Source organism: Microchirus variegatus (assembly GCF_963457635.1).
Source record: "Microchirus variegatus genome assembly, chromosome: 1".
Classification (NCBI taxonomy): Eukaryota; Metazoa; Chordata; class Actinopteri; order Pleuronectiformes; family Soleidae; genus Microchirus; species Microchirus variegatus.
Window position 1 is genome coordinate 28,315,921 of NC_139802.1, and position 26,121 is coordinate 28,342,041.

Genomic DNA, 26,121 nt, shown 5'->3' on the forward strand with positions numbered 1-26,121 from the left:
AAATGAATTCAGGAGTAACATAATTACAAATGAGGCCTTTTCTCTGTGTGGTCTTGGCAAAAAATGTGTGTTTGTTCACACTAGAAATGCTGGAGAATAATGAATGGTGGCGAAGGCTCGGTCCTGCAAAGTTCTGTGCTTAGTTCTGGTGATGGGGGTCATGAGGTTGGAGTCAGCAGATCACTGATGGACGACTCGGAGAACACAAACTCAGTATCATGATCAGCACCAAAATATAATCTACCTTTGGCCATAGCCTACATCATTAGAAACACCATCTGTTACAGGCCTAAACTCTTATTTTAGGGGATATGCAAAGTAGGCTGTGTAGTTCCCCATCGGTCAGTGGACCAAGTGGGCGACATCGTCATGTGAACATGAAGAACATCGCAGGGCCACATGTAGAGACAAACAACCATTCACTCACACTCTCGCACCTATGGTCAATTTAGAGTGACCAATTCACCTAATCCCCATATTGCATGTTTTTGGACTGTGGGCAGAGGCGATTCTAGAGTCTGTAGGGGCCCTAAGCAAAAATTCCCAGGGGGCCCTTCCAGCCAGTGTTCATCACCATTATGTCATAAATAATCTGACACCAACGAAAAATGTATGAGTTAATTTTTTTTTTTTTCAAAATGAATGACATGGGAAAAACCTTGTAATTAAAAAGTATGTGAACATATAAATGTAAAGAACAATAAAATACTGTAAATAGCTTTAAAAAAACTATATAAACTTAGTAAAAAAAAATACATGACACTGTAAAGAACCCACATTATAAAACAATATAAATATATAGAACAATAAAATAAGTATATAGTAACAATATTAACAATAGTAACTGAAAAAAACATATATAAACTGAGTAAAAAAGATATGCATTACATTGTAAATAATCCTCTTCATTTTCCAACTTGCAGAACGATAACTTCACACAGGTTAACGTGAGGTGGGGCCCCTTTAGGGAGGTTTCCTACTGAGATGTCATTGCAAATCGCCCATTGTTGTTTAAGGGGGACAGGGAGGCGGCTGCTCACTGCACATTTCAGTAAAAACAGCCCTTGGGCTCCAAGTGTCAGGGGCCCCTGTTCAGCTCGGGGCCCCAAGCAGTTGCCTTCCTTGGGAGGAAGCCGTGGGAGGAAGCTGGAGAACCTGGAGAAAACCCATACATACACGGGGAGAATATGCAAATTCCTTGCAGAAAGGCCCTTGTTCCAACCCGGGGCTTGAAGTTGTTCCAATGGGCTCAAACCTGGCAACTCGGGTCTTCTTGCTGCAAAGGCGAGAACGCTGACCACAACACCAACCATGGGCCCGACTGCCAGTTTTTTTTTTTCTCTTTAAATTGCCTAGGGTTAATTTAGACAAGGTGTTTTTGATTTCATGAAGTTCTCTTTTGCTTATATTGTTTAGTTGGTCAGCACCTACTGCCCGATTTCCTTTGGTCATGCCACAAATTATTTGTTAGTTAACACTATTCCACCTCTTGTTCAAAATCACCATCTTGTTCTCGAGCTGTTTCTCTTTCCTGTGATGAGCCTGGTCTTTTACACCTGTTTACTCTCGGAGGAGTCACGACTGAACAACAAGGAGGTGTCAGCCAAACACACGAGTTCATAGGACTTCATAGTTAAAGTGGAGCAGCTGAACGACACACAATTGCATTTGACCTCTCACCTCTCAGCACACACACACACACACCACACACACACACACACACACACACACACACACACACACACACACACACACACACACACACACACACACACACAGCACCATGTCTGTTCAGCTTGCAGCTGCCAGGGAATCCATTTCATCGAAAGACTCATTCACTTCCAGACCTCTGAATAATAATAACAATGCATTTAATTTATCGAGAGTTTTACTCAAATACACTTAAATACAGGACACAATATAAATCGTACATTAAAAGGTATTCTGAAAAGGTGGGTAACCCTAACCCTAAGGCATCATTTTATAAATGTGGCTATTGATAATAATAATAATAATAATAATAATAATAATGATAATAATAATAATAATAATCACCCCCGAATTCAAGATTCAATCTTGTTCCTGCATTTCATGTGGGTTCAGACATACGGCTTTTATAATGTTATAGCTCTTACCTAACTGTGAGGTTACAGTAAAATATAGTATTTATTCAGTAAAATATAGTATTTATTCAGTAAATTATTCCTAAATCTGTGGCTCAACTGTGGCAATAAAGTAAACTGATGTCAATTTACAGTAATTCATTATAAAGTTATACAGTAACCTTCTGGAAAAGTACAGTATCTAGGACACAGTGGTGTTCTTTAATTTGTTTATTCTCCAAACTGTATAATTCATGTAGAGATAGGCATAAAAAGGCCTTTGTTTACATTGGTCAACGCCAGTCACGTGATCACAACACACCTGGAGGTCAAAGTTGACTCTCCTCGGTGTTTGGACCGGTTCATCACTGTCACAGGACGGAAATAAGCGTCCACCGCTGCGTCCACTTTTAGGTGTCGGGTTTTACGCATGGCGTCCGGGATCCCGGCGTGGAGCCACGCACCTCCAAGCGCGCTACTATTTCGAGGTGGGAATGCTGCGACACCCGCTCACCCGCTCACCCACCACCCCAATGCACACCTGCTGCTCTGTGTCTGCTCCTGTGTGACAGATCCGCTGGTCCTCCTCCTCCTCCTCCTCCTCCTCGTCCAGCCTGGAGCTCTGTTCTTGTGGTCTCACCTTTGCGCTCTGCCTCCGGTCACTTGCTCTGGATGTTCACCCTGCGCCTCTGTCTCGCCTCCCGGTGGATTTAACCTGTTTGACTGTTTATTCGCCCTCCAGATAAAAAACTTTGTTTTTTTATTAATTTATTTTGTAAACACCCAGTGCCCTGTTATCGATGGCGGAGGGTGTGCGTCCTGAGGACTACTGCGACGAGCCCGTGGAGGACGAGTTTGGAGAGATCATCAAGTCTCGATCCGGTAGGAGATCAAAGTGTGTGTGGACCATATGCTTGTGTATGTAATATTAAAGACCCATCTGTCCACTCTGTCCACTCTGTCGATGCAGACAGAGGATGCACTTCAGAATAATCCCAAACTTTCTTTATTTTTATGATTCAATATCAGAGTTATCACATGTTGGGGCAGGCTCCGCCCTCTCATCGGATTCACAGGTGTGATGCAGAAGCAGATTGAGAGTTGGGATTAAAAAGGTTGTGTGACTCTGTGAATGATACTGTTGTGTTGACAAGGCTGATTAATTATTATGGAATTAGAATTTAAGAAGTAACCACTCATTTTAGAAAGAAACAAAGGCAGATATACCCCCAACTTATAAAATCCTACATTCCCCACAATGCAACTTGATAATATCCTTTTGTTTTTCCTGTTGCCTGGTAAAAAAAAAAGTCACATATTTCACACTCCACGCCATCACTGAAACGCTGACATAACCATGGTGACATCACTATGACATCATCAGGGCTAGTTTCTCAGACTGGAGACTGTTTTCACAGCTGAGAATGGAGAAGTTACGGACTGCTCCTTTAAGGAAATGAACCAATCATTCCCACCAAAGAAACCACATACCAAACAGCCCTTACATTTGTGTTAATATAGAAATGCACACATAATAGTAGTAGTATATCTTATATATAACGGAATACAGTATAGTAATATAGTCTGTTTATATACTTTTTATTCAGTGTTTTATGCAAATCATAGAGTGAAGTAAACGTATTTTATAGAAAACTAATATTTCTCTCTAGTGCTGGTAAAATAAGGAATATAGATGTATATGTACTTGTATTTATATCTTTGTGAGGTCCAAATAAACGTGCAAACCTATCTTTTTTAGGACATTTTATCTGAGCCCCACAACTTTAAAGTGTTTTTTTTATGGGTTAAGACCTGGTTTTAGGGTTTGGATTAGAATTGGATTAAGATTAGGGTAAGGGTTAGGGAATGCATTATGTCTATGAGGTGTCCTTACTAAGTGTGTGTGTGTGTGTGTGTGTGTGTGTGTGTGTGTGTGTGTGTGTGTGTGTGTGTGTGTGTGCGTGAGACGAAGGTCTGCACTGTACAACATGGCTGCCACTCCCACTCATGTGACGATGTTGTTTGCTGAGGTTATTTATAACCCGTTAAATACCTCATGGAGCATGTTTCCCAAACTTGTTATAAGGCGCCCCAACTATTTAAAGATCACACACTATCACGACCCAGTTAACGGATCAAATCACAACTTTGCCCCATTTATTTTTTTTACTACCATTTCTGTAACACCTAACATCTATTTTGAAGCAGTAAAACAGATTTTCTAAGAGATTATGAATCACAACTTCATTGTATGCAAGTTATTTGAAACATATGCACGTAGATGTTAAGGAAAAGGCTTCATTTAAAGGTGCATTATGTAATAAATCTAAAGCAACTGGCCATATGTCAGGACTCAGGAATAATGTTCATATAACAAACTGAACTCACCAACAACAACAGTACAGACAAAATATTTACATTAAAAAAAATATTTTGCAGACTGCAAATCATGTTTATGTTTTGAAATCATGTTTTGGCATGTGGCGCCACCTACCGCAGTCTACCAATCATTGCAGTCAGTAGAGTCTCAGCTGCCCAGCAACCACGGGTTGCCAGTTACGTCAGAAAACGAAACCTAAAAGACCTCGGTTTTGAATTTGAATGTAGTAACTGTTTTTGGCCACATTCGTACATATGGCACCTTTAAATATATGGGTTAGTTAACTTCACCCAAATCAACCTTCATCCATGAACTCGGCTGTGAGATAGTTGTTTCTGGGCTAACTTGCAACCCAGACACACCCAGGCTAAAAGTGTCCTGTGTGTTCGTGAGAGATCTCTGGTATGAGTTAGAGGCCATGGGGCTTTTATTTCCCTGTGATAGCGCTTGTAAATACTTATGTGACCTATAATGGTCCAGTGAGTCAGAGCAAGTGACTGAGACGGACAGATGGACAGTCTGTCCACACTGGGACAGGTGGTAGTGATCTTCTTCCTACTCTAGGTGATTTCCTTTCACACACATCTCTCTCTTTCTCTGTTGTAAATAACTTTTCCTTGAGTGACCCGCATGTTTAAATAAAGCTGCAATGAATAAATAAAGCCCTTACTCCCTCTCTCCCTCACACACGCTCTCTCCTCTGTGTGTGTGTGTGTGTGTGTGTGTGTGTGTGTTTCTTGCCCTTTCCCCCCTTGGTACAGCTGGTGGGTCATCTCATGCTGGAAATAGCGGTCAGCTGGCCTGATGGTTGGCTACTGCACAGTGTCAGATAGCATAGTTTGGACGGCAGCCACTCCTCTGCATTATTCTCTCTATATTTTCACTCCATTGCTTTCAGTTTTTCCACACACCCTCACTCACTCCCCCTCACTCCTTAAGCCTATTTACTCATTATCTCATCCCTTGTTCTTCGACACACCCTGCTCTCCTTTGCTCCCCAACATCAGCTTCTTCTTCAAAGTTAAATTTCCTTGTTATTTTCTATCGTTTATTCGACGTGGCACCGCCTCTTTCTCTCTCTGACATATTTGACCACCCAAGTGCCTGAGTGTCTGACTGTCTGTGAGGAGCTAAATCGAGCTGTCTGTAACTGTGCTGGAGGCCCCGCAGCAGATATTTAACATACCGTATACAGTGTGATGTAATGGATCCATGGGTCCACAAGTCCCAATTTAAACAGGGGAACTTTTGTTGTGCTTCCATAAATCCTGAATTTGGTTGAAGAATCTGGAGGAAGTCAAGCAAGTCAGTCAATTAATGCACAATATGCAATTAGGTCTGAAAAAAAATGCATTTTCAGTATTAAAGGTGCTACATGTAAGAATGTGGCTAAAAACGGTTACTACATTCAAATTCAAAATACAGAGGTCTTTTAGGTTTCATTTTCTGACGTAACTGGCAACCCGTGGTTGCTCGGCAGCTGAGACTCTACTGACTGCAATGATTGGTAGACGGCGGTAGGTGGCGCCACATGCCAAAACATGATTTCAAAACATAAACATGATTTGCAGTCTGCAAAATATTTTCTTAATGTAAATATTTTGTCTGTACTGTTGTTGTTGGTGAGTTCAGTTTGTTATATGAACATTATTCCTGAGTCTCTGTGACATATTAGGAGGACTTTATGGCCAGTTGCTTTAGATTTATTACATAATGCACCTTTAAATATATAGACATGCATCAAATCTTAAAGCTGCACAAGAATCAAACCAAACAATGCCGAACTGTAGATCAGTTAAAACGGCTGAAAACATGCGTTGATCATGTTTGCGTTAATCAGGAGTTTGGTGTATTTATGGACAGCACTGTCGAAAGCCGGCGATCGTGAGCCAATCACAACCTGTTCAGCCGTATTTTTTTCACGATCCAGGACATCGAACTCCTTTGCTCTTCACCGGTTTGTGTTTGTGTCACATATAAAACAACGTCATGGCAGTTTAATGCAGCCGTGCTATGACGACCCCACCCATGCCTGATACCTGAGTCAAGTTGAGCCAAGCCGAGTTGTGCCCAAACTGTAGAGTGGAAAAGCGCCATTTGTGTTTTCAGTCATCCTCCTGTTTGCATGAAGTGTGTCTCTGATGCTTGTAGTCGGGTGTTGTGACCAGTTAACGCCCAGACAGCATTGTCACCAGCCCAGCAGGAAGGAGAGATATAATGTCATAACTGAGCTGTGACCAAGACTGTATCTCCATAGCTCTATGGAAAAAAACAAAGAGTGGATAATTGAAAAAAATTAAATTCAAGTCAAGTCAAATTAATCACTATCGAGTTAGATAATAGAATAATCCACTTAACCCTTTAAGGTACCATTTGGTCGACCACACTTTAAGTCACTATATCTAATTGAAAAATGCATCAAGCTGAACTCACTAACACTTAGGGCCAATTCCAATTCCTATCTTAACCCTCAAGCTCAACCCTTAATCTTAATTGGCCCTCAAAACCAAGTGTTGAGGGTGATTTTGTCACTTAGAAATAGAATATCTCCAGAGAAGAAGAAGAAGAACACATTTACGTCACGATTATTTATTACGATCCGTTTGTCAGTCAAGTTATTAGGTTGTCAGTTAGTTATAAGATGATACTCATACAAATACCACAACCACAGACGTATTCAGCTGACAGTTACCACACACCACGGCTTATTGAAAAGTAAACGTTAGCAAACGATCGCTTGTCCGCACCGGCCGGCTATTGACAAAAGATCGTAAAATAAAAATAAATGTTACGCAACAATGACGTCAGTAATCCATAATATGGGCCTAAACTAAGATAATACAATGGTTTTCATCATTTTTATATCTCTATTAACAAAGAAAATACTTAATTTGTAGTTTACTCGTTTTGCTGCTTTCGGCGACATCTTTGTTATGTGAAAACACGCAATGCATTCTGGGTAGCCCTTGCTCCCAAGGAGTCCACAATTTTTTGATGTTTTACTGAATTAATCAGTTGATTAATCAAGACAAAAATTGATATATTAAAAAACAATAATGAAAAGAATGGATGGCTTGATGCCACTTTTTGTGTTCAATATTGATGTAATTATCTCAATCTTATTATCTATGGATACCAATATCAGTCCGATAGAGTTGTTTCACAAACTATTAAACTGCGAACAACACATTTGTGACATTCATCCAGCCATTTCAAAAACCATCTGTCTAACAAATATTGTGTATCCGCACAAAGTCTGACTAATACTGGGCTAATACTCTGTTACTTCTGTGTCTCTTGTCACTTTTCCATCTATTCCTCCTCCTCCTCTTCCTCTGAGAGAGAACCACCCTGCTACACCGGTGTCCACTAACCCTCCCTGTCCTTTACTCATTTTATTTCCATCATTCTTTCCCTCCTCCACAGACACTCCCTGTATCCTGCCAGAATAACAACAGTTCCACTTCACACCTTGTGCTGAATCCAACTCAGTGAAACGATGAAAATGAAACAATGCTGTGACTAATTTGTTGAGCTTGACTGAGGAACACCATTCGGGAAATTAAATTGTGAAGTCACTAGAATGGTTCATAAAATTGAAACAGGCCTTGCAGGAATGAAAATGCAACCATAGTTAAATAGAACAGAATCCTGCATGGAGAATCAGTCACAGCTCAGACGTAAATGTGTTTTAATTCTGAATGATTATTTAATTATACAATTATTTTTTTTTAATGAGCACAATAAAACAGTTTGAATTGAAGTTATTTACCTTTGGCACTTGAATGGAAATGTATATAATAGTTGTCTATTTTGTCAAGTAATTCACTCTCACTGTGTGGTGTGTAGTGGTGGATAGGACATACAGATCTAATCATCAGTCAAATCTGATTAAAATATTTATAAATATCAGTGACTTTGTCCCAAATTCAACCCTGGTAGTGTTCAGAATATACTACCAGTAACAATTTGTTTTTGTGAATAATAACTTTCAAATAAAAATTGCTTGGTTTTTATCGTCTTTTGTATGTACTGTAGGTAAAGGCCTTGTTTTAGTGTTGGCCACCATCTTGTGTGTGCCATTGTGTTTCTACAGCAGCCAAAAGGACAAATGAGCCAGTGTGTATCTATTGTGTATACAGAATAGAAAAGAAATGATGTTTCCATTTAGAAGAAAATAGATGATAAAGCACAGCACATACGCATGGACAATTGTTTTCAGATTGTGACATTCGAGTTTCAAAAACTGATATTAAAAGCTAGGAAGGGGTAGGTTATGTGTTGGAATCTGGCCTCTTTGGTGCTATAATATGTCTGATGTCTATAATATCTCTTCACTGAGTGATATTTAGTGGTTTTTCTGGATCTAAGGGCCAAAGTCTGGCTGTTGGCTGCCCATCCAATCTGGTGGCAACAAGTCCAAACCAATTGTCAGCTGGGAAAGACCAAAATGTATCTAATTATGATAATAAATGACTTTGGAATGTAGTTTATTTATATATAAATGAATAACAAAAGATAAATAAAGTGTGTATGAACATAATGTATGTCTAAACTACCAAGTAATGGCATGCATGGACAGGAGATGGCAGCAAAGGCAATGGCTGCCTTTGTAACAGCTCACATAGAGACTGGGTAAGATGCTGGCAATGAAGATGAATGTGTGGGAACCGATCCACCAGTTCTTCTGAGATTTGTGTCTGGCTCTGAATGAGAGAGAGGAGGAAAAAACAGAGGGGGGGGGGGGGGGGTTGGGAGATGGTGAAAAAGAACAGTAACAGATGTTTTCTTGTGGCAGGAAAAATGTGTGCGGTGAAAACAAAAATGACTGAGAAGTGATGGATGTGATCACACACTCTGGTCAGGATGGAGTGAAGGGCTTTGATGTGACCTACATGGAGTTTCTGGGTCACTTTAGAGCAGAAGACGATGAGGAGGAGGAGGAGGAAGAGGCTCTGTGGGGATGCTGTAATGAGTCTGGCAAATCCCAGAGGAACTTTGGTTTTTGTAGAATCGGGTTGTTCTCCGTTCTCATTGCAATGCACAGCAGGACTCATCGATCAGTCACGCTGGAGAGAAGTGTGAGTCGACGGAAGCGACGCGTTTCAGTGAGAATGTTGCGACATCAATGCAATGTGATTAGAAGCCTAAATCCCGTTGTGCCTGGATTAGTTGGGATTTCCAACTCAAATCGTGGATCGATGTGTTGGAGTGAACCTTTAAACGGGAAAACAACAGATGAGTGAAATCGGCATGTGAAGAAACACACCGATTATTTGTTAGTCAGCTCAATGCGTAGATCTGAAGACACCTGTCTCCTCTTGTTCACCCTCAGAGGCAGAGAAGGTCATTGAACACAGATGATGTAGAAATGAGATCGGCTCCTTTAATCCTGGATGCTACATCACTATCACACACATTATGTGTGTGCTCTTGTATATCTATCCTGTGCTCACATATATCTATCCTGTGCTTTTGTATATCTTGTATATCTATCCTTGAGTTTAGACCTTGGAATGGTGCTGGAAAATACTAAAATGAATCAAATCTGGTTGTAACTGGACTCAAGATTATTAAAATTAATTTGGATTTCTCTTAATTAGGAATTCTCAGATGTGAGAATTGATCAATGGAAGTCACTTTGGATAAAAGCGTCAACTAAATGACATGCAATGCAATGTAATGTAGTATTTTAAGTTCAGGGTCAGACGTAGCAAAACAAATACTAATTTACAAATGATACCTAAGACATGTCTAATGTTACATTTATTTACAACTATTTTTTTGTCTTGTGACCGTTGGATAATATGTGTTTACTTGCATTACTCATTCCAGTGTCACAAATAACCATAACCTACCACTGTAACTACTCACCTGGGGCTATTTTTGGAGGTTACACCAGTTAGTCCAGTGACCTCATTCACTCTGCCTCTGCAAAGCTAAATATCAAAATATGAAATAACAGGGAAATATTTCAAATTGAAAAATCATCACATGGCTGAAAAGACTGGATCATCAAAATATGGATCTGATCCAGTGTATAGGATTTAAAAGGGATCTATCTACATAAATTGAGTATTCATAATTATGTTCTCGTTAATAAATTTTTTTGTGCTTTTATGATCTGACAATTTCCCAGGGTGAACCTCCATGTTTGTTCCACCGTGTTTGTACAGTAGCCTAGAATGGACAAATCAAACATAGACTCTATAGAGGTTTTTCTTTTTTTTCCACTTATCTTACGCACACTTGGGTGTGGAGCGTGAAGCGAAAGGTATTTAGACGCCACTAAATCCTACGTACTGTTGCTTTAAAAGGCAAAGTAGTAACTTTTCCAACAGAGTTAAAGGCCATGTAAGGAACACTCAATACAAATAAAGTGCTAGAAAATAAAGATAAGAAGCAGGATTTATGAAATATATCGTGAAATAAAACTTGTTTGTGTGTGAAATATATGGTGCTATTCGTTTATAACGGAAAGCCTTGGGAGTGTTTTTTTTTTTTTTTTAAATCTTCAAAGATATACTTTACCTTTATATTTCAGCGCAGTCGTTTCCAATTGCAGACCCTGCCTGGATTTAATAAGCTAAGTTATATAAATGATAGAGAATAGAAGAGATCGGAAAGATGCAGAGAAAAGGGAAATGTAATCTAAAAGACTGATATGGCCTCCTATCTGCTTCTTCCTTCTCCATACTTCAACATCTAACTCTAAACCAGTAGAATATCAAATGCACGAGAGGAACTTCAATATACAGATGTCATAAGTGTGTGTGTTAAAACTTGTATTCATCTCTTTGTGAGGACCTTGTAGGGACATTTTGTCTGGACCCCACAACAAAGAATTGGGTTTAGGTTTGGGTTACGATAAGGGTTAGGGTTAGGCACCTAGTTGTGATGGTTAAGGTTAGGGTAAGGCGCTATAGCATGCTTTTTTGTCGATGTGTCCTCACTAAGATATAAACTTTGTGTGTGTGTGTGTGTGTGTGTGTGTGTGTGTGTGTGTGTGTGTGTGTGTGCGCGGCCGCACGCTCTTGTACATTAGCAGAATTTCCTGAAAGTGCTTTTGAAGAATGACTTCCTCTGTCATGTTTGAGATGCTGGAACCAGATGCCAGCCCTGAGGCAAGGAATGTTTAAACAGTTCATTAATAAGCAGAGAATCAAGTATTTAATAAAAGTTTGACTCTTCTATAAAAACTCAAGAGAAATCCAGATGATCATGATAATTCCTGTAGATTGGTGAAGGTTTTTTATGTTCACCTGACATGAGTTTGCCTGGCTTCTTTAAACATCTGAGAAGAAAGCACAAGTTCTGAAAGAGCCTCGACGGCTGTAGCTGCCGAGTGGAATCATCATGATGGGAAACACGTCATCATCAAACATTTTCAAACGCAGTGGCTGATTTAAAGACTGCCTCAACCGCTAACCTTTTTTTTTTTTTTTTGGGCTCCAGCTCAATTCTTTAATTGGTAGCAAAGCTTTGGAGCGCTTCATCAACAGAGAGAAAGACCTGGGTGAGATCCTCCACTGTCCTGCACAGACGTTTCAGATCTTCTGAGGTGGTCAGATCCCAGGTTGACCTTATGGCTTACTCCACCATGAAATGATCACATTTGTTTAGGTTCTACCTGGGACTGCAGGGAACTGGAAGTCTGAGCACGTCTTGACCATCAGAGTCAGTGCCCTCTTCAAAGCAGTTCAGTCCAAGCTGCCTCAAAACCGATTGTGCAATAATTTCGAGAATTATGTCCAAACTCCCCCTTCTAGGTTCTGATATTTGACGATATCAAAATGTTATCATCCAAAATAATTGAACAAGATATGATTGCAATAATTATAACCTAACTAAACCGATTTCTCAGTTATAAACAGAGGTGGAAAAAGTACTAAAATATTGTACCCAAGTAAAAGTCCCAATACTTTGATGAAATATTACTCAAGTAGAAGTAAAAGTAATCATCTGAAAATGTACTCAAGTAGAAGTAAAAAGTAGTTCATTTGAAATGTACTTTAAGTAAAAGTTACTTAGTTACTTTGCGTGGGGTGTGAGGGTAGTAGAGGGTAGTGTGAGGGTCAGAAATCCAAAACTATTTTTGAGCTCACGCGCACAGCGCAACACAGGATATTACGTCACTTTTGGCGCGCGCCCTCTATGTTCACACGCCAGTGCTGGTGCTAATCACATCATCATTCGTCTGGTTCTGGTGTATATTTTCCCCCTGTAGGTCTTCATTGTGCTGAATTTTTATTTTTACTCAACGGATAGAAGATAACAAATCTTTTGAAATTATGGAACTGCTGCTCGGTGGATGTTTTACTTTTTTTACACGCCACCAACTCCTCCTGGTGAGAATTTAACTTTACAACAAGGTCACTATTGATATGTGATAGAGATATGCCAAAAACAATCATATCTGTGAGACAAAATGTTCCTTCCTGAAATGAAATTGAGGAATTATTACTTGCGTAGATTGTAGACAGGGTTGCTCACAGTTCATGCTGGAGGGTGTCTTTGGCTTGTATATCCTCTAACCTGAAACACTGTGTGTGCATTACCACGCACACACGCTTTGTCCTGTGCTGCCAGAGGTGGAAAGTAATGAATTACATTTACATTGAGTATTTTTTTTTGTGTACTTGTACTTTTTTGAGTATTTTTAAAATGTGTAAATTTATTTTAACCTAAGTATGTTATGTTACTTAAAGTTAAATTGAGTAAAAAAAATGTTGACCTGAATTAAAAGAATTTATAAAAGATTCACGCACAGGAAACAGGTTAATTGGCACTAAGTAAGGTCTCTGAGTGAGTGAGAAAGTTAAAGCATTTGTGACCCTTGACCCCCAAACTGCTTTTTAACTTTAACTTGAGTAAATTTTTAGACCAGTACTTGTACTTAAGTATCAAAGTATTGGTACTTTGCTTCAGTAGGCTACTCTTTCCACCTCTGTGTGCTACACTTGCAAAGATAAAATGGAAGCTACTGTATAGCGTTCTTTGAACTGCTCAGGAATATGTGCACATTCTTCGGAAATTTGCCCGCGAAACAACAACAACAACTTTGTGGAAATCCAGGTAGAACCTGGATCAAGGCCACTTGTGCTTGGCAGCTCTAATAAACAGTTTCTCTGTTAGTAAAGGAACATGCACTGGTTTGATGGATGGAGGCGGCATGTTAAAAAAAAAAAGGTAACGCTTTCTTTTACAGTCCCCTAATTACCAGGTATTTACCTGGTAAATTCATGGTAACACCAAAGTGTTACTAGGTAATTACCTATGGTAATAAGAAAGTAAATACAGTGAAACTGTTGCCAAAATACTGGGCATTTACCTGGTAACTATATAGTTAATTATAGCGTGTTATTACTGCTGTTAATAAGAAGGTATGTACAGCTAAACTATGGCAAAACTATGGTAAATGTAAGTGTATTATTGGGTTATAAACTGGTAATAAGCAGGTACCTACAGTCCCCTAATTACTAGCTATTTACCCAAGGGGTAATCTAACAAACCTAACCCTAAAAATGTGTGTAATTACATGGAAACAAGCTTGGCTTTCTTTTACAGTACAGTTTTACTTTACTTACCGAGTACATTACCGTGCATTACCCAGTATTTTGGCAACGGTTTCACTGTATTTACTGATCTTATTACCCTTGGTAATTACCTAGCAACACTTTAGTGTTACCATGAATTTACCAGCTAAATACCAGGTAATTAGGGGACTGTAAAAGAAAGCGTTACCAAAAAAAAAGTCCACCAAGAAGCAGTTTGAGACAAAAATGTCAGATGATTTGTTTTGGATTGTTTTGGCTTGAACAGCCTCTCACCTCAATACTTTGTTGATGTGGTGATCAGACGTGTTGTAACCAGAGAGGTTGTATGAGACTTTACCTCACATGATCGTCTTAACAACTGCACATGCTCAGGTTGTCTTGATCCAGGTTGTTTCTTGATTTTTACCATTTTTGTTCTGCCTCACTGGGGGATTTCTGAAAAATATGCACAACTCTGGCAGTTTAAAGAATGCTGTAGCTTCGAGTTCATCTTTGCATGTGTAGCACAGTACATAATGATGCACACACAGGGCTTCAGGATGTTAGTCTGCGTTAGTCTGAAGTGAGCTCAGTTACTTTGTTATAGTGATGTTGTGACAGATGTACCATCACAGGCTTGTACAACAAACACTAGATCACTCAATCAGTGCGACTGTAGCATTTCCGCAATATTGCACATTGCATATGCAATGAACTGTGCATCAAAGCCACGTCGCTTCTGAAAGCCAAAGAAAACACTGTCACTCTGCCTGCTCTGTTAAGGAAAGCACAGTGAACTGCTCTACCATTACAGAGCAGATCATCATTGGCTTGATAATGCTTCCTGTGGCTTCTTGTCAAAGTCTTTTTATGGTATGGTTTGTGCTGGGAGAAATGACATGATGGGCTGGAATGGGAGTATGTGTTTGTAAGAATCACTTAAATATGGGTTTTTGTTAATGGGCCAGTGTGTAAGAAATACTGACATCTAATGGTGAGACTGCAGATTGTAACAAACAAAGGACTCATCCATTCAAGCACAAGCGTTGTGTTGTGGTTTGTCCATTCGAGCTGCTGTAGAATGGTGGCACAAAATGGTGGCCTCTGTAAAGCAAGGCCCTTGCTTTAAAGGGGACATATTATCCCCTATTTCTCCAAGTTAAAGTAGTTCCCTGGTGTCCTAATGAACATGGATGGAAGGATGAAGCACGCGGACTTCCGGTTTTCGGATACCGTTGCCCTCCCCAGCACTCTCACGTGCTTTACGGACAAAGCGGAACTCCGCGAGACAACAATTCCAGGACTTTAGCACATTGTGACGTCCCAGTGAGTGCGGAAGTCAACATCGTTTGTTTTATCTCCTGTAATCAGAGGAGGACCACAATAACAAGTTGATTTAGCATAATGTCCCCCTTTAAGTGCCCTTTAAGGGTTCTAAAGGATTCTGAGCAACCAGACTCCTACTGGACTATACCAGCTGTCAATCATACTGGTGTACTCTCATGGTTCATGCTTTGTCGTCTTTTGTCCTCTAAATGGGAACATCCTGAGGCAATTGAGAAAATGTTTACTGCCTTTATACATCTATTGAGAAGTAGAATCTCATATTCCCGATGAAGTCCCCCCCCGGTGCCTAACTGCTTCTTCTGTCCTTCTTCCTGAGCTTCACTTTTCAAACAAGCAAATATTCAAAGAGAACTTTAAAGGCTGAAGTGGAGATGTGAAGAGTCATAAGTTTGAGCAGCTGCTCTCACATCCATTTTTATATAGAGTGTCCTTGGGTCATCCCTCTAGAAAATGTCATGGATTTAGGTTCAGTGGTTTTTAAGTGGTCTTTTTAACAGACAGACTGATAGACAGGCGGACATCACTGAAACCACAACCTATAAGTAGCTTTGATTCATTGCACCCCCTTGCTTTCCTTAAAAAAGTGTCAGCTGCCACAGTGCGGTCAGAGCTTTGGCATGTCTGTGACATCACTGCAGTTCACAGCTGCTCACTTTCATCCCCTTGAGTTTTTTATTTATTTTTTTCATTTTGTGTGTGTGTGCTTTTAAAGCTGTGCCAGAGTGTCACGCTTCCACATGTGGAGGGCAGTTTACTCACACTCCTGGAAGAACCTGGAGCCACTGAGGGCATCAAACATTATGCCCTCCATACACTTGACATGTGCAGAAATACTCTTTGCTGAGCTCCAAACAGGCCGTGGGGGTTGCTGTTGTCGGAGATGCAGCTGCTTTGTCCGTTGTTGACAAATTTAAATTTAAGATCACTTGTTCTTTTCTGTGTGCTTGTTTTCCTTCTTGCTTGTCTCCTGTGTGACACAAATAGATCATCGAAACCATACACATCGAAATATGCAAATATTCTGTCGGCCACTGCTGCTCAGTGGAGTCATGCATCTACTTTTCAGTAGATTCTAAGCTTTGTAGATTCAGAAATATAAAATATTACAGTCTGAAGGACGAAATGTATGTCAAAACAGACCTTACTGTCTGATGCACAGCTGCAGGGGCTCAAAACATCTTGCTCTTCACATGAGAAAATATGCTTTATTTGCTGATGGACACCATATAAATGTCAAATATGTACGATTTAATTCTTTAAAATCAAAATGACAGTTAAGTTATACGAAAAGTGACGAGTCATAACAATTATGAATCATTTAGCAACTACAATACCTGTCAGAAAGAACAAAAATGATCACAATAAGATTTTTGTCAATCTATAAATACAGAAATAATCCAGAGAAAAAATAATAATTGGAGAATTAAAAAAGACAAGGAGCATGAAATTAATTAGAAAGCAATATCTCACATAGGAAATGTATGTGAGCCTATTTGTTTCATTAGAATATTATCTTTGTTTGTTATTTGTTACTTGCAGTGTGTCCTAAGAAGTGTCCTACGCTAAGGAAGTGTCCTTAGAAGAATACGTGGACTAAGCTGTGTGTATGTGTGTGTGTGTGTGTGTGTGTTAGTATCAGCAGAGTGAGTACAGTTCCTTCTATCTTGCAGCTCAGCAGGTTATAAATCTACAGCTGCTCAGGTTCATCTCTTTGTTCCCTCAGTCTCTCCACTTCTCCCTCTTCCCTCCTCCTCCTCCTCCTGCTCTGTCTCCTTGTTGTGCGTGAGTCTGTCCTGCTTTTGTTTTCAGATTCTCATTTTCATTTTTCCACTTCATACCTAATTTACTCATAGTGTCAGATCTTTGACACGTGCGCGCATACGCGCAGACATTACTCTCCGTTTTTGGTTGTTCTCATTTGAATCCATCCATGTTTTTCCTGATGAATGCAACCTCTTACTCACAACTTCAGGTCCTCAGGTTTTGACTGAACAAATTGGAATTTCATGGTGAAATGTTAAAGCTCAACCTCAGTGGGATGTCACAAAACATGTTTTTTTTTGGCAATAACAACAATTGAATTATGCACTCAAATCTTCTCATTGCTCCTCACTTAGATCTTGTGCACATCGACTTATTCATACATGGTTGTTGGAGGCATCCGACCACGACCTGGTGACGGCATTTGCTGCCTCACACGGTGTCACAAAGCTGATGGAAAGTAAAGAGCGAAAGATAAAGATGATTTTTTTTTTAGAGAAAACGGGTGGAGTGAAGGAAATATTGTAGAAGTGGAGAGAGACAGATGGCTGGAGGTCAGATGGAGGCCACTCTGGTTGAAAGGTTGAATGAATGATAGAAAAGAGGAAAGGATAGAGGGCAAAACAAGCCCAGGGGATGAGAGATTTTAGATGATGGAAAGACTCAGGGTGTGATGGATGAGAGAAGGATGAAAAAGCAGAGAGCAGAGTGCCTAAGTTCATAGGAAAAAATCTGCATTTTTTTTTAGCTCATGGGAACGCAGACACTTCTGTTCTAATTTTGCCTCATTTGGTAAGTTTGTATCACTGATAGAGGCAGCAGTAGATGAATAATGCCTGTCTGCCATAAAAATAGCTGATTCTCTCTATGGACTTTGGTGTGGGGGAAGAGATGTTTACAAACTTCAGTTTTCAGCAGCAAAAAGACTGTCGAACAGACATATTCTTAAGATATTGTAAATAAGGGGTCTCAAACTCAAATGACCTGGGGGCCAATGCGCATCTATTGTCGTCAAGAGGGGGCCGGCCTAGAGAACAATAAGTGGGGAAAAAAAACAACTGTTTACAATATTGCATCATGATATCACACGTATATATTTATGATACAAAATTAATCTATTAATATCAAAAACAGACATTTATTTTAAATTATATAAATAATAGTGTGGACAACTGTAATTAAAATTCGTACCGGGAGCCGTTTTGGCCACTGCCATTCTAGGCTCGGGCCCTAACAAGTGTATTTATATATGATACATTTAATAATAATAATTATGACCGAATGTCTTATTATTACTGTTATAAAAACATTGCTAGCAAACATATATCATATTCTATCACCTCGCTGGCAGCTGTGCCTCAGCTACACACTGTGTTTAAAAGACAGTGAGGTCGTGGGCCATGTTTTCATTATAACATGATATTAAGTGGGGGGCCGCATGTAATCGATTGGGGGGCTGCATGTGCAGCTAAAGCACTAAAGCAGGTCTTTTTTATACTTTTTTTTAATAACTCTTAACTTCTAAGGGACACTTTTATTTAATTTTTTTATGAAAGAGCTATTGTATTTTTACTCTTCATATACTGTAATCATTATTTGTGTGTGACAATGAATTGTCAAAGTTCAACTTTATGTCTCCTATTTGAATAGGACAGTCCAACTCTCCGAACCTACACTCTTAGAAATAACAGTGCTAAGTAGAACCATATAAGGTTCTTCAACTTGTCCTCATAGGAGAACCCTTTTTGGCTCCAGGTAGAATGTTTTTATAAAGGTTCCAATGGGAACCCTTTTGGAGGGTTCCACCAAGAACCCTTTATTCAGGAAAGGGGTTTTAAATGGTTCTCTGGATCAAAATGGTTCTTACTGGAACCATGAGTGTTACCAAGAACCCTTGAAAAACCCTTTCTTCGGGAAAGGGTTTTTCAGAAGCAAATGGTTCCAGGTAGAACCTTGTAGAAGGACACTTTTGGAACCCTTATTTCTGAGAATGTAGGTAGAGTGTATCGGCCAATTCCAATTCCTATCTTAACCCTCAATCTTAACCCTCAAGCTCAACCCTTATCTTAACTGGCCCTCAAAACCAAGTGTTGAGGGTTATTTTGTCACTTAGAAATGGGACACCCCTTAAATGCAGACGTCTTCAGACTTTAGGGGGCAGAATAACGCGAAAGCTGCGTCTAGTCTGTCAACTCCAAAAAAGAAGAAGAAGAACACATTTACATCACGATTATTATTTTATTTATTTCAGTCAAGTTATTAGGTTGTCAGTTAGTTATAAGATGATACTCATACAAATACCACAACCACGGACATATTCAGCTGACAGTTACCGTACACCACGACTTATTGAAAAGTAAACCATAGCAAACTTACGCTTGTCCGCACCGGCTGGCTATTGACAAAAGATCGTAAAATAAAAATAAATGTTACGCAACAATGACGTCAGTAATCCATAATATGGGCCTAAACTAAGATAATACAATGGTTTTCATCATTTTTATATCTCTATTAACAAAGAAAATACATAATTTGTAGTGTCCTTGTTTCGTTGCTTTTGACGCCATCTTTGTTATGTGAAAACACGCAATGCATTCTGGGTAGCCCTTGCTCACAAGGGTGGTCTTGGAAAATCTCAATATTGAGGGCGATACAGCCCTTAAATTTGCCCCTCAACTTAATTTTTCTGAGAATCAGCACTTGCACTAGAGGGAGCACATTTTTGAGATTGAGGGTTAAGATTGAGGGTTAAGCAAGGAATTGGAATTCATCCTAAATGTGTAATGTAGTGTGTTTCATCCAGTTAGGCTAAGGGCGCTACATATGATTAGCTTTTTGTTCAGTGGCTAAAATCCCTAATTTCCCTTCTGTCCCTGCTATAAACCATGTTATCTCTGCCTATATGTCACTGGTTAGGTCACAGAAACAGCGGCATGCTCGGTGAATTCAGTGTTGAAAATGCCAATACTTCATGCGACCACACTTTTAAAACAGGAATTATCCCTTTAAAGCATCCTGAAATGTCGTGGAAAATGTGTTATGGTCCCTGAATATTAAGTCGCAGTAACAGTATATTGTGCAGAAAAAGCAAAAACTCTTGTTGACTTGTTTCAATACAAGTTTGTTGCTGCCTTCCCTCCAAGCATGGGGCTTAATGTTGCTGCGTTTCATTGAAGAGCTGCAGGGTGTCTTGGTGGATCAGCGAGCGCCGCAACTGTGCCTCCAATTTCAACAGCCACTGAACCCTCTCCTCCCCTCTATCTTTTCCCTGTCATTCTCTAATTTCTATTTACGGTCTCTGCGTTTAGCTGACGCAACCAGAGCAACTGCCTTGAATGTTACAGTAGATTAAGCGTCGGCTCGTATCATCAGCGTTACAACACTCCCTGTGCGTGGAGTCCGAGGATGAGAGCCGCGATAACATCTCTGTGACCGTGGAAGGATCATTGAAGAGGGAAAGTAAATGAAGAGAGAGTTCCCCATTTTTCCTCTGAATTAGCAGGAAGAAGCTGTGTTTGAGTCCGCCTTGAATTTGGAGCCTGCAGGGCTTGTTCACACCAGTGTCAAATGGAAAAGTTTTGATTTCACTTCATTCCAGTGGAATTAACATAAGAATTCGATTTGCTCACAGAGGCAAAGTCACTGTATGTTAATTCTTAATGTGGAGTTCGAATTAAGTGAACTCTGACCTGGTTTTTTGGCAGAACTAATGTTTGAGGGCACATTCATCCATTAAAATTATCTTCATATAATATATTATAATATAATATAATTCCCTCTTTATATTCATCTATTATGACCTGTGATATACCGTGCTTACCTTTTATTTATAAATTGTTATGTGTGCATCACCACTGAGCCCAAACTGATTTTCCCTTGGAGGACAATAAAGTGAATTGTATCATAAAAAACAGGAGCTTATGAAATGCCAGAAGCAGATTTTTTATTAACAAAATATAACAAAATGAATGAACGAATGACGTCCAAAGAGAATACATAGACAAGAGTGAGTAAGAAAAAATGAAGCCATTAAATACAGCAGTGAGATTGACAGTTTGTCTCATCCAGCCTGTTTTCGACGTGACGTCTGTGAATTTACACTTGCAAAATCTGTCATGGGGCTGGCTCTGTTTGCAACCAAAACACTATAGTTCTCTGTTAAAAAAAAAAAAAAAAAAAAAAAACTGACAAATAATGTGAATGAATGTTCAATCTAAAGTGTGCAACTCTGATAACTGGAAAACAAAAAATACCTCATTAACATTTAGGGGAAAAAAAAAAAACAGCATAACACAGTGGAAATCCAAAGCATGGAGGGAATAACATTTTGAAGAATAATGGAGACAAAAACAAGTGGAAGGGCTGAGATGCAGATGAAGGAGAGAGAGGGAGGGATGAGAGACATGAGGAGAGAAGGTGGGAGGGCTGTGGAGGATAGGGACAGGACTGTGATTGCAGTTAATTGCTGTTCACATCCAGGGAGGGTCTAATCACTCTGAGACCCTGTGCATATGTGTGTGCATGTGTGTGCATGTGTGCAGACTATGCTAATTTCCCCCCCAGCCTCTGGGTATTGCCCTGAGCTCAGTGAAGCAGCCGCCTTCAGCCTTGGTTTATAATTAGCAAATAGATGATATTTCAGAACCTGCCACCGCACACTGTACATTCAATCCAGACGGGGAGCCTGTTTTGAACTTAAATAAGAGGAGAGATAACGAGCCAGGACCATAATCATGACAAAACTTTATATTTATACGTGTTGCTCAGGAGAAATTGATTTATTGTCTGGTACTAACTTCAAATCCAAGTATTTGCCACCTGTACATGTGCCGTCAGTGGAAAGTGATAACAACTGCCTGTGTTGCAAAGTAACTTTAAGCCCAATTTATACTCCTGCGTAAAGTGCTCTACGTAGGTTACGCAGAGCCCTCACAACGGAGACGACAAGGGCTGTGATTGATCCTCAGGACTATGAGGCGCCGATTGTAAAGTTGCGCATGCTAAAATAAACAGCAACTTTTTGCCACATTTAGCAAAAAAAAATTTTATAAAAAACATGTGAATTTTTTTAATGTTAGTTTTGACCAAATTTACATCAATATTTGTGAATTTTGTGATATTTACTTCTCTTGTGAAAATATAATTTCAATGTTTAATCTGAATAAAATAATCTTAATGTTAAATATTAAATCTAAATGTTAAATGTTAAATAAACATGTTAAATATAAATCTAAATGTTAAATCTAAATGCTAAATCTAAATGCTAAATATAAATATAAATGTAAATATAAATCTAAGTTACAGTTATTGCTGCTCTGTGCCGGCCACAGTGCGCTCCGAGCGTCCACAGAGGCGGAGCTGATCACCGCCAACAGTGTCGCTGGCAAACTATAAATACGTCATATCTTAACACACACAGCACATGTTCAGACTCTAAATGGCAAATTTTTCACCTCAAATTATCTTAAAACGGGCACTGTTTCGACAACAACAACAACAGTCTTTCTCTCTCGGACACCATTGCTCACTGTAGCCAAAAGCACAACAACATCACGTAGTGACCCCTACTGATCGGGCGGGAAATTGCAGTGGGCACGGGCACGGCCCCACCAGAGGGCGCTGCCGTACAGCGCACACTTCAGCTTCCGCAGTGGGGCCTGAAGTTCAGAGCCCCAGAGGGCTTCTCTTCTCTTTTGAAAAACCGGACCCTGGAGATGAGACTCAACTATCGACAGTTTCTTTTGATCCTGCTGGATTAGAGATCCACCTCCACATATTCTCAAGATACTCTAAGTGTGTTTCTTGTTCCCTCATTCCCCCAAAACAGTCTCGTTTATTGTTAACTTTATTATGCGTACATGTTTCCCAGCAGTGTCAGATGTTTTCTTGCTGTTGAATCCTTGATTAAAGGCAGCTTTAAATCCTGCTGCTTAATCAGCCAGGGCGGCACGCACGTTTCACAAGATAAAGTATTTTCTAAATGTGAGACCAGGCTAAACAGTTTAATTAGCCCTCAGGTTGTTTGTATCCGTGCTATGCTTTTTAACATCATTCAAAACCACTTTGGGTGTTCAGGCATTGGTTCACATAAAAAAGAAGAAGAAGAAAGACATTTGTTGTTTTGACAAAAGGCATTTTAACTGTTGGGAAACGATTAGGAACATTAGCAACACAAAAGTGAAACTAATGTAGGTCTGCTTTGGTTAGGGAACTTTTCACAAAGGCTTACACGGGTGCATAAACTAAAGTTTAGTGTGATAAAAAAAGTTGTGGTCAAACTAATAAATTCAAACTTTGCATATTCATAAAAACTGAAATCTACTGTGAATTACGCTCTGCTTAATCGATTACAAATACATGTACTGTACATTGTTGAGTGGTGCTCTCAATTATTCTCACTTATTGATTGTTTATTGTTTATTGATTTATGTTTATTTGTCAGAACATTGATGTGATTATGATTTGATTGTGAAGGTGAAGCCACCTGTCAGGTGGGCGTGGTTGAATAAAAGAGCCCTCCTGCACGCAGCTGAGAGCAGTTGCTGTGCTGAGAGCCATGTGAGGCAAACTGAGCGTCTCTCGTCCTCCTTCCTTCTCCTCCGCGTTCGGTGCCGACTAAGTGGGTTTTTACAGCAGTAGCCGCTGTATGGCTACTCTGCCAACAGGTTATGGGCCCAGAGAACCCAGGTGAATCAAGTGAAAAGTTTTGCAGCATGTTCCCACCGACGTACAGGTGATGATAGCATGCTGTGAGCACCATGAGCGGACGGGCTGCAGAGAAGAAGAGCAGTCTCGGTAGCCGCTGGTCGCGGCTCCTGTTTGACGGAGAAGAAAATAATTATGAATTATGGGAGGTGAAGTTTTTGGGCCATCTCCGGTTGCAGGGGTTAAAAGACATTATCTTAACAGAGCCCACAACCGAAGAAGCAGATGAGTTGCTTGAAGACGCAGAAAAGAATGCGGAAGCATATGCGGAGCTCATCCAGTTTCTTGATGATAAGAGCTTGTCGCTGGTGATGCGCGATGCTGCCGATGACGGGCGGGAGGCCCTGCAGATCCTGAGAAACTACTATCAAGGCAGAGGAAAGCCACGCATCATTAGCCTCTACACAGAACTGACTTCACTGCAGAAGTCAGACAGTGAAACTGTGACTGAGTACGTGATCCGGGCAGAGACGGCAATCACAGCGCTAAGAAATGCCGGTGAGACATTAAGTGACGGACTATTGGTTGCAATGGTATTGAAAGGTTTGCCGGAGTCCTTTAAACCATTTACAATCCATGTCACACAACGAGATGAGACGATGCAATTCTCTGAATTCAAAACAAAGCTACGAAGCTACGAGGACACAGAGAAGATGCGGGCTGCAGATGACAACGTGATGAACGTGCAGCAGCGGAGAGCGAGACCCGCCGGAGCAGGTGACCGGGGAGCTGAGAGAACCGCCGCGGAAGTGGTGTGCTTCAGATGCGGCCTGAGGGGACACCTGGCCAGAGGCTGCCAGCGCAGACTGTGGTGCAGCCACTGCAAGAGCACCACACACCGGGACACGACCTGCAGGCGGAAACAGCGTGGGGACCGAGACGACGCACGAAAGGTCTCCGGGGAGACAGAGGACCAGGAGGACAAGGAGTACTTCTTCCGAGTGAGCGAGGGAGCAGCAGACGTCGACGTGAGGGGCCTGATGGTTGACTGCGGGGCAACCTCGCACATCGTCACAGACCTGGCGAAGTTCAAGAGGTTTGATGACGGGTTCCAGGCCAAGTCACACTGCGTGGAGCTGGCGGACGGCACGCGGTGCAAGGGCGTCGCAGAGCGCCGAGGTGATGCAGAAGTCTGTCTGATCGACAGTAAAGGAAGACACCTGAACACAACACTGAGGCAGGCGCTGTACATCCCATCCTATCCACAAGACATTCTGTCTGTGAAAGCAGCTACTGCAAATGGAGCCACCGTGGTCTTCAAGAAGGGGAAGGACGTTCTGATCCACAGAGACGGTACCAAATTTCACATACACGTACACGATAGACTTTATTATTTGCACACATTGAACAATGATGATGATGAAGGTGATGATGATCAATGCAAGGGGTGTCATGATATGCAGACCTGGCATGAAATTTTGGGGCACTGTAATTATAATGACATTCAGAAGTTACAAGATGTTGTGGATGGTATGAAAATCAAGGGTTCCACACAGAAACCTCCACATTGTGAAGTGTGCACTCAAGGGAAGTTTTTCCAAACTAGAAACAGAGACCCTGATGTAAGAGCTAAGACCCCTCTAGAACTAGTACACACAGACTTGGCAGGGCCAATTCACCCAGAGTCTAGAGATGGTTACAGATATGCACTTTCATTCACTGATGATTTTTCCAGTACTGTGTTTGTGTATTTCTTGAAGAACAAGAGTGACACTGTTCTAGCTACAGAGAAGTTTTTGGCCGATACTGCCCCATACGGCAAAGTGAAATGTTTCAGATCTGATAATGGTACAGAATTTACAGGTAAAGATTACCAGACATTGCTTATTAAAAATGTGATCAAACATCAGACATCAGCACCTTACTCTCCTCACCAAAATGGTACTGCTGAGCGCAATTGGCGCACACTTTTTGACATGGCAAGGTGCATGCTAATTGAAAGTGGTCTGCCGAAACAACTATGGACCTATGCAGTCCAAACTGCTGCTGTGGTCAGGAATAGGTGCTTCAACAGACGCACAGGGCAGACACCAGTCCAGATGTTGACAGGAAGACGACCCAATTTGTCTAGAATGCAGAGGTTCGGGTCAGAGTGTTTTGCTTATAAACGAGACAAAAGAAAACTTGATCCAAGGTCTGAAAAATGTGTTTTCATTGGGTATGATAAAAACAGTCCTGCATACATGGTCTACTTACCTGTCAGTAAGAAAGTGCAGAAGCACAGGTTGGTAAAGTTTGTGACTAAATCTGGTGTAGAGCAACAGACACAGACTCATTTTACACCTGAAGA

At 40.5% G+C, this 26,121-nt stretch overlaps 1 protein-coding gene across 6 annotated transcripts in view; it reads left to right on the forward strand.

Annotated features, from left to right (window-relative positions):
• The first annotated feature begins 2,629 nt into the window (after positions 1–2,629).
• dmd (dystrophin) overlaps positions 2,630–26,121 on the forward strand; it is a 304,958-nt gene continuing 281,466 nt past the window's right edge. For all 6 annotated transcript variants that reach the window (XM_083892996.1, XM_083892990.1, XM_083892991.1 and 3 more), the window contains exon 1: positions 2,630–2,984. In XM_083892996.1, the coding sequence (XP_083749122.1) occupies positions 2,903–2,984 (82 nt within the window). In that variant the 5' untranslated portion in view covers positions 2,630–2,902. The remainder of the gene's footprint in view (positions 2,985–26,121) is intronic.